Source organism: Neomonachus schauinslandi, chromosome 14, assembly GCF_002201575.2.
Source record: "Neomonachus schauinslandi chromosome 14, ASM220157v2, whole genome shotgun sequence".
Lineage (NCBI taxonomy): Eukaryota > Metazoa > Chordata > Mammalia > Carnivora > Phocidae > Neomonachus > Neomonachus schauinslandi.
This window is the reverse complement of record NC_058416.1, coordinates 83,301,090-83,311,049: the sequence shown is the minus strand read 5'-3', so window position 1 is coordinate 83,311,049 and position 9,960 is coordinate 83,301,090. Positions and strand designations below refer to the sequence as shown.

The window sequence follows — 9,960 nt, the reverse complement described above, 5'->3', positions numbered from 1 at the left end:
TCTTTCTTTCTTTCTTTCTTTCTTTCTTTCTTTCTTTCTTTCTTTCTCTTTCTAAGTCAGGTGTATTGAAGTGTAGCAGTCTATAAATGTGACAGACACACACAATTTTAAAACCACCATCACCAGTTGTCTCCATGCACAAACTTTAGCATGAGCCAAAGAATTTCACTTTTTCTGCCCTGCAAAGCTCAAGAGTATTTGACTCTTGACCAGTATGTATTCTTGGCTATAGTCAAAAAGAATCCCCCAGCTAAGCTGTGTTTTTTTCTTTCTCTGCTTTTAACCAAAATGTGTTTTCCGTAGGACCACATCAGAGGCTGTAGTATGTCTCCTGTGTACATCACCTTCCTGCCATTTCTGCCAAGTCACCTAAAGCCCCACCTCTCCACAGGCACATTAGCTGAGTCCCCACAAGTAATCAGTTTGAAACACTTTGCTACCACAGAGAAAGCTTGCTGACTTCCCAGCCCAAACGGAGGGGGTTCTCCCCATCCCTTTAAGTACAGCCAGATCCATGCCATCCCCCCCCCTCCATATTCTAACCTGTTGACTAGAGATACCAACTCTAGTAGTAACCTCCACCTTATTTGAAAATAAAAATTTATTTGTTGTTTATCTGAAATTCACATTTAACTGGGTATCCTGTATTTTATCTGGCAGACCTAGTCACCAGTAAAAAGGCCAGTAGGCAAAGACAACACATGTTGTCCATATTGATCCATTGTTTCAAGATGGAAAGAGCACTGGAGCAGAAGGTGGATGCTAATTTGTCAGGGACCTTGGGCAAGTCACCTTACTTTGTCATCGTTTTCTCAATAGTAAAGGTTAGGTTAAAAAAACTGTCCTTTGCTGCCATGGCTACCCCAGTGCTTTGAATGAAGATGAAGCCTCAGGCAGATGCAGTGATGGGCAGTGTGACATCCTGTCCTGGAGAGACAACAGCTTATGGAAGTCCCTCCCATGTGCTGTCTGAGTGGATCCTTTGCCTTTTATTTTTAAAGTAGACTGTTTTGATGCTCTTTCCACTGACCTCTTAGCACAAAGAGGCAGAGCAGAAATCTGATGTGATTTCATGTGACCCAAGGGCCACTGGCTGTGTTTTGAGCCTAATAGCATACAGCAGCTTCATCATGCTTCACATTCACTGATCCAGCTACAGAGGCATCAGATCTTCCTTTTCAAGAAACCTGCAATTTCTCTGGTGGTGTCAGGAATCCAGCTGCTGGGCAGGGCATTGGCTATAAATAGCTACTACCTTTGTGCAAAGGGTGGCATATTTAAATAAATTTACATATTCAGATACATTTAAATATTTGCTTGCACAAGTGAATATCTCCAAGAAACTGGTCATATGGGTTGCCTTTGGGTAAGAAGAGCTGAGTGGCTGGGCAGAGGGTGGGAGAAAGACTACTGTACATCCTTCTGTCACTTTATGCCAAGCCATGGGAATGTATTATCTATTCAAGAGTACACATTTACATTTATTAAAAAAAAAGAGAGAGACTGCACACAAACATGATTTCTAATTAAGAGGGACTTTTGACAAAGATCCTTTAGGTACAGTCCAGTTACCATAAAGAACCTTTCTACCACCAATGACCTGCAGGGAGCACATAATCCTCTTTTCTTATCCCAGAGGGGCAGTCTGCTGGAGGAAGGATGTTTCAGTGCCTTGGTGGGCCTGATAGAGACCAGTGGCCAAGAGAGCCAGAGACACAGGGGCAGCTGTGTCTGTTTCCCGTGAGAAAGGAATGTGTGCAGCGCTAGTTGGTGTGTTTGGGGTGGAAGGTCCCAAATCCATATAGATTTTCCTGAAAGGCTCCTTTCACAAAGGCTCAACTCCTGTGTATGGTTTTTTTTTTTTTAAAGATTTCTTTATTTTGACAGAGAGAGAGAGTGTGCATGTGAGCTGGGGGAGGGGCAGAGGGAGACAGAATCCTTAAGCAGACTCCTCACTGACCGTGGATCTCCAGGCAAGGCTCGATCCCACGACCCTGAGATCATGACCTAAGTCAAAACCAGGAGTCATACATTTAACCAACTGAGGCACCCAGGCTCCCTGGCTCAGCTCCTGTGGTTTTTGGATTTGACTTACTATTATAATAATTCTCAAACTTACAGAAATGTGAAATAGTACAATGAATAACTATATATGCCCACTACTATATGGTTAACTTTTGCCATATTCGCTTCTCTCTTTCCCTCTCCCTCTGTTTCTCTCTCTCTTTAAATATATATATGTGTTTAAATATATAATAATATATATATGTATTTAACAATAATATATATTTAACAAAGTTGTAGAGACCCTAACACTTGACTCCTAAATACTTCAGTAGGCACTTCCTAAAAATAAGGACATTCCCCCATACCATTATTGCATCCAAGAAAATTTACAATTTTCCCTGAATATCTAAAACCCAGTCCATATTCAGATCCATTTCATCAGTTATCCTGTTATATCTTTTTTTAAAAAGATTTATTTATTTATTTTAGAGAGAGAGAGTGAGAGAGAGTGGTGGGGAGGGGCAGAGGGAGGGAATCTCACGTAGACTCCACGCTGAGCGTGGAGCCCGATGTGGGGCTTAATCTCAGGATCCTGAGATCATGACCTGAGCCAAAATCAAGAGTCAGATGCTTAACTGACTGAGCCACCCAGGTGCCCCTCCCCTTATATCTTTTATAAATGAATTTTTTCCCCCGATAAATCAGGATCTGATCAATGAATCTAGAACAGTCCCTGCACGACCTGTTTTTTTTCAATGAATTTTTTAACAGACCAAGTCAGTTGTTTATATATTTGTCTTGATTATTTCCTATGGTTTCATTTACTTCTGTCTTCTGTTTCCTATAATTCTGAAAACTAGAAATTACGTCTAAAGGCTTGATTTGTTTTGGATTACATTCCTGTGGACTTTGACCTCCACTTCTCATGGCCCAACTAGATCTTGCAAAGGACAGGTGTCTAGACGTTCCAGCTGTGCAGTGGACTCCACAGAAGGAGTTTGATCTCTCTAATCTTGTCTTCAAACCCTTCAGCCTCTGGGGCCCATTTTTCTCTCAGCTGAGGGATGGAGGCTTGGCTTAGAGCCAGGGAGCTGACACGTTTATTAATTATATTAACAGTGACAATAATTGTCAGTTGACAATAATCAGGACATAATGGCCACCATTCATTGAGCGGCCGTCTGTGCAGCTCAGTATTTGGCCTGTTACGTATGGATTTTGGTTAGCCTTCACAACAGTCCTATGGAATTTAGGTGTCAGTACATTCATACAAAAGAAGCAAGGGAGGCTTGGAGAGGTTAAATCAACTGAAGACCCTGACTGAGCCGAGCTGACTTCAGAACTTCTTCCAGTGTCCCGTCCCAGATATAACTCAAAAGTTTCTCAATGGTGGTATCTCTTGGGTTTCTTAGCAAACAACTGAATAATGATACAAATGCTCATGTAGTACTTACTACATGCCAGGAACATCTCCAGGGGCTTTACATATTTTATCCTCCCAACAACTCTCTGAGGAGCATCTCACTGATGAAGAAAAACCGAGGTACAGAGATGTTAAGTGACCTGTCAGAGATCACAAAGATAGAGAATGGCAGAACTGGGAATCACACCCAGGCAGTTTGGTCCCAGAGTCCATGCGTTTAGCCAACCACTGTTGTTCAGCCAAAACGGGATTTCTTAAAGGCTGCTAGGAAGCTTGTAGGAAGTCTGAGAGGGCCAGGGATCAGGTTTTCGGGCCTTGTGGCTGGGAACAACACCCGCATCACACTGATCCAGCCATGGTGGCGGGAACATCCTGTGAGAAACTCATAGGTCATCAGAAGAGCATTATCAGGGCTTTCACTGTTTTGGTTACTTTCTGGAACCTTTGGAGGATGTTAGAGTGGCATACCTGTTTGAATTCTCTTTCCCTCAGGGGACTATATTCCACGGCAGGTGCAAACCTGGATTCAGCAGTATCGAGCCTCAGAAACCAGCACCATCCCCGCGATGGAGAGGCTTATCCAGTGGCTGCCCCACCATCTTCCCAGGCGACAGAATACGACGGTGGTGCATGGGGACTTCAGGTAGGCACGACTATGAGGCGGGGTGAATATCTAGATGTGAAAAATGATGGCCAGGGCAGTTGAAGAGGGAATTAAGCAGCTGGCCTGAGCCCAATTTACAGTTGAGGAGGATTCCCTTTACAAAGGATCTATGTGTGCCTGACCTTCTAAGGCAGGGTCTCTCCACCTTGGCCTGTTGACATTTGGGGCCAGATAATTCGTTATGACCGGGGGCTGTCCTATTGCCCCCAGGTTTGAAAGTGCACACAGGTGCTCCAGCTGCTATGACCACATAAAAATCTCCCAAATCGCACGGCTGCAAACAACAACAGAAGTTGTTCTGCTCATGAATCTGCGGTCTGGGGACAGGATCACTTGTTTCAGCTGGGGTGGCTGTCAGGCTGGGCACTGGGATCTCCTGGAGGGTTGCTCCTGTGCCTGGCCCTGGGGCAGAGAAGACTGAACAGCTGGGCTCCTTGGGCCTCTCTCTGTCTCTTTGTGGTCCCCACATGGTGTCTCCAGCATAGCAGCTTCTGGGTATCTGGACTGCTTCCCTGGGGGCTCAGAGCTGCAAAGGTGTGTGTTCCAAGAGAGCGCTGTTTGGGAGCTGATGCCCTTTTCTGAGCGAGGCTCTGGAATCACTTAGCATCACTTCCACCTGTGTTGTAATTGTTAGAAGCCAACTGCTTCAAGCAGCAAAGACTTAGACTCTTCCTTTTGTGGAAGGAGTGTCCAAGAACTTGCAGACCTGTTTTAAACCCATCACAGGGAAGGAGGGATTACCAGAACCCAGAGAGGATCGCTATGTGGAGAGGGCTGGCTACCTGACCAAAACTGGCCCCTGGGAGAGCAATACAGCGTCCCTCAGCCATCTGCCCCCTTCCCCGTCTCCTGCTGGTGTCCTCATTGGCTGAGCCCACTGGAGCCAGAGGGCAGGGGAGCTCGTGGACAGGGGCACCGAGGGGCTAAGAGGGTGCGGAGTGCATTGGGAGGGGCAAATGGAAGACACCCAGCACAGAACACGCCCCAGTGCTCAGTTTTCCTTAGAGCTGTCTCTTCATTCTTTCTGTGGCTTATTCAGGTTGGACAACCTGCTGTTCCATCCAGAGAAGGCTGAGGTACTTGCTGTCCTTGACTGGGAGCTCTCTACCTTAGGTGACCCCCTTGCGGACGTGGCCTTCAGCTGCCTGGCTCACTACCTGCCATCCAGTGTTCCCAGTTCCCTGCTGCGAGGTAGGAACTGCTCAGGGGCAAGGAGGAGGGAACGAGGCAGCTCCATTCTCAAAACACCCGAGGCACAAAGGTAGCAGTGATGGCTGTTGGTGTGGGCGCATGAAATTGAGGTCCTGGTGGTTTGGGTGGAAAATGTACTTGGAATGCATTCCTGTCAGTGCGGGGAGATGGTAGGGTGTATTTTAAGTGAGAAGGATGTATGCACAGACCCCTCTTATGTTTTTACACAACTAATTTCTATTTAATTTTCTAAATTAAAAATACAAGTTTATTTTAAAATGTTGGAGCCAACAGATAACAAAAGGAAAAGTTAAAGTCGTGGATAGACCCAGACATGACCATTGCCAACATTTTCATCTTTCTGTGTGCGTACATACGTTTGTTTAAATGAAAATGCGATTCTATGATTTTGTGGCCTGCCTTTTCTCAATTATGTATTTTGGACATGCTTTCATGCCATTAAGTATTTTTTCTACAGCATCATTTTTAATCATGGAATAGGATTTTAGTGAATAGAATTAACTTAAGACATTTGATTATATTTGGATATTTAATTTGTTTCTGATTTCTTTTATATTACTTCCCCCCAACCCTCACAAAAAAGGCAGTGAACATCTTTGTAGGAATAACTTCGCCTATATTATAAGGTATACTCCTGGACAAAGTCCTAGGAACAAAATGTGTTACATGCTTCTAAGCCATGAGAAGGTTACAAATGAAGCAAATCAGTAAAAATGTTTATTTGTTGTAATTATTTTTTTCATAATTTGGCGGGATCTTTTTTTTTTTAAAGTAGGCTCCACGCCCAGCATGGAGCCCAGCGTGGGTCTTGAACTCATGACCCTGAGATCAAGACCTGAGCTGAGATCAAGAGTTGGATGCTTAACCAACTGAGCCATCCAGGTGCCCCAGGATCAGGATTTTACTTTCAGTACCATTTTTTATCAAATGGCTGATGGAAAATAATATGCATCCACCCTGAACTATGGTCCAGATGGAAATGGAGGCCCCTCTTATTCCTTCCTTTACTGCCAATTTATTTTTTTTTAAAGATTTTATTTATTCATGAGAGAGAGAGAGAGCAAGAGAGCATGAGCGAGGGGGGAGGGGCAGAGGGAGAGGGAGAAGCAGATGCCCCGCTGAGCAGGGAGCCCACGCGGGACTCAATCCCAGGATGCTGGGATCATGACCTGAGCCGAAGGCAGATGCTTAACCGACTGAGCCACCCAGGCGCCCTGCCTTTACTGCCAATTTAGTCTGTAACTTTTGAGGGCCAATTTGTGAATAGCTTCAAGCCGGGATCCCAGCCTTAAGAGGGCAGAAGAGCTGCTGAAATAAGGAGTTGAGCCTGTGAACTAGCTGTGAAGCTCATTGCCAAGGGAGGAAATGATTTTCATAATTTAGATCCCTGCGGCCACAGGGGGGTGGGGAGGTCAGTGACTGCCCGCCCAGAGATGGCTCTGTCTGTCGCCTCAGGTTTGCGTGACTGTGATTTCACTCAGCTGGGCATCCCTACCGCAGAGGAGTATTTCAGGATGTACTGCCATCACTCGGAGATCCCTCCCCCTGAGGACTGGAACTTTTACATGGCTTTCTCCTTTTTCCGCATGGCTGCAACCCTGCAAGGAGTCTACAAGCGCTCGCTCCCAGGTAATGCTGCCTCAGGGTCAGAATCACAGCCACGTGGCTTCTCCCCCTAGGAACCCTCCTGTGGTCACAGAGGCTTTGGAGGGACCAGTTTGCCAGAATTCTACAAGATTCAGTTAATTCAACCATCTGTCATTAATGGCACATATATATATTCTTTAAAACATTTAAATCTTTAAAAATTATTTTTAAGAGTTATTTATTCATTAGAGCGAGCGAGCGAGCATGTGCAAGTGGAGGGAAGGGCAGAGGGAGAGAGAGAATCTCAAGCAGAATCCCCACTGAGCACAGAGCCCAACTTGAGGCTCAAGCTCACGACCCATGAGATCATGACCTGAACCTAAATCACAAGTCGGAAGCTCAACCGACAGAGCCACCCACATGCCCAAACTTTTAAAAAAGTATTAACATAACACACAAAAAAATTAAAGTAAAAACCTACATAAGAATTAAATCATAAAGAAGAATACAAAATTATTTTCCTGTCTTCTCAGTATCATTTCTTAAAGATAAATACTACCGTTAATGGGCCCCCCATTTTTTTCTGTGTATCTATCTTATCTCTAAGGTTTTTTTTAAGATTTTATGTATGTATGTATGTATGTATGTATTTATTTATTTGCCAGGGAGAGAGAGAGCACAAGCAGGGGGAGCAGGAGAGGGAGAGGGAGAAGCAGGCTCCCGGCAGAGCAAGGAGCCTGATGCTGGGCTCCATCTCAGGACTGTGGGATCATGACCTGAGCCAAAGGCAGACGCTTAACCAACTGAGCCACCCAGGCGTCCCTCTCTCTAAGTTTTACAAAAATGTGATCAGCCTACATGCATTTTTTGTACCTTGATTTTAAAATTTTTTATGCTTAAGAATTCCTATGAAATATTTGTGTATGTATACATATAGGATATGATGTGTGTACGTATAGGATATACACATATATATGATTATCATATATATACTGTACAACAACATAAGATACATTCCTTGCTTTTTTTTTTGCACTTAACAATATTTCATAGAGACCTTTCCACATGAGTATGTGCAGATATACACCATTCTTTTTGATTTCTATAGTATGTTCCATTGTATGGATGTAGCGTAATTTATTTAACCCATTCTCCTAATGACGTATTTTTGGATTGTTTGCACATTTTTGCAATCACAGATGGTGGTTGGTGAACATCCTTTTTCACACGTGTGAATATACCTGAAGGATAAATTCCCAGAATTAGAATTGCTAAGTTAAACCATGTGCATTTTAAAATTTTGTAATGTCGCCAAATTGCCCAGTAAGAGGATTGCTGAAGGAGAAAAAAGATTATGTTTTCTTAGATGGTGCTTCTCCATACATGGGAAAATGCTTTATTGAACTAGCTGGGAGTTAGTTCTACATTATATCTTGTTCATCTGAACTTCTGGGAAGAAAAGTTAAGTGTCGACAGTGAGTCAGATATGTATATATAAATGAACGTTATCACCTACAGAGTGTTTACATATATATATACACACACACATATGTATATATATGAGAGTATGGCACAATCTTACTGGTTTTAATTCTAGATCTTATAGGATAGCAAATGAAATAATCTCTCTCCTAAATTAGTTAAGAAGACAGAAGGCAGGGGCGCCTGGGTGGCTCAGTCCGTTAAGCGGCTGCTTTCGGCTCAGGTCATGATCCTGGGGTCTTGGGATCGAGCCCCACATCCGGCTCCCTGCTCAGCGGAGAGCCTGTTTCTCCCTCTCCATCTGCCTGTCACTCTGCCTACTTGTGCTCTCTATCTATCTGTCAAATAAATAAATAAAATCTTAAAAAAAAAAAAGATAGAAGGCAGATTACAGTTTGCTTCCTATGTAGAAAGGAAGACGGGCAGAAAGAAAGCACATAGAACCTGCCAGAAAGTCCTAGAAATGGTGGCTATCCTAGTAGCATTATGTACTCCCAGTTTTCCCCATGTCATAATCTCTAAATTCCATTCCCACCAAAAGGAACTCGGACTTCTTAGAGAAGTGACTGTGTTCAGGTCAAGGGCAGGACGTCTGCAGGTGAGCGTGGAGCACCTTGTCATACCAGTAAGCGAGGGAGCTGTGGAAGACGACTGGGGTCACATCTACTGCACCCAGGAATCAGCCTGAACAGGCCCCCACGTGCTAACAACAGGATACATTGAGCACCAGTAAGGATGAAGAGAAATGGATGGGAACCCATCAAGTGTGTTTACATCCATGAGTAAAGAGCAACACTAAAACAGAGTCAAAATCTCATTGGTGGCTTTGGAGGACACCAGGGAACCAACCCATTATTCTAAAAATTGATAAATAAAGGAGAAAAAAAATCAAGGATTTATCCTGCCTTTCGTATACAAGTTCTAGGTCAGGCTAATCAAGTAACTGATGGGGGAAAGCTTCTCTCTAGGGAAGCATCCCAGACAGAATGACAGAATTAACAGATCACCAGTTATCCACCCCTAATACATTAATGGATCTGGAAAATAAGTATCAATGCTGCTAACATCAGCAAGAGAGAGATGGCCAGACATTACGTACCTCCCGGTGCTTCTCCCAAAAGTCAGACCTGGATCTGACCGAGTCTGTAGTGCTAACTACCACCTCACAGGAAACAGGGTTCAGAGGAGCATGTTAAACATGACCCCTGGGGCACAGCCGCTCACCAAGTCCAGATTCGGGGATACTTCACAGATTCTTCAACAAATGAATGTCAGGGGGGAAGAGAAAAGATGAAAATGGAACCTGCAGATCAAAAGGGACTTAAGGGGCACCTGGGTGGCTCAGTCGGTTGAGTGTCCAGCATCTGACTCTTGGTTTCAGCTCAGGTCATGATCTCAGGGTCGTGAGATCAAGTACCAAGTACCACATGGGGGGGGGACGTCTGCCTCAGATTCTCTTTCTCCCTGTCCCTCTGCTCCTCCTTCCTCCTTTCTGGCGCTCTCTCTCTCTCTCTCCCCCCCCCATAAAATAAATAAATAAATAAATAAATAAATAAATAAATAAATAAATAAATAAATAAATAAA

The 9,960-nt window shown here is 44.0% G+C and overlaps 1 protein-coding gene across 1 annotated transcript in view; it reads left to right on the top strand.

Moving 5' to 3' along the window:
• The window catches only part of ACAD10 (acyl-CoA dehydrogenase family member 10), a 38,934-nt gene that overhangs the window by 24,582 nt on the left and 4,392 nt on the right, over positions 1 to 9,960 (top strand). The window contains exons 10-12 of the mRNA XM_021698566.2: positions 3,923 to 4,073; positions 5,134 to 5,285; positions 6,762 to 6,935. Of these exons, the coding sequence (XP_021554241.2) occupies positions 3,923 to 4,073; positions 5,134 to 5,285; positions 6,762 to 6,935 (477 nt within the window). The remainder of the gene's footprint in view (positions 1 to 3,922; positions 4,074 to 5,133; positions 5,286 to 6,761; positions 6,936 to 9,960) is intronic.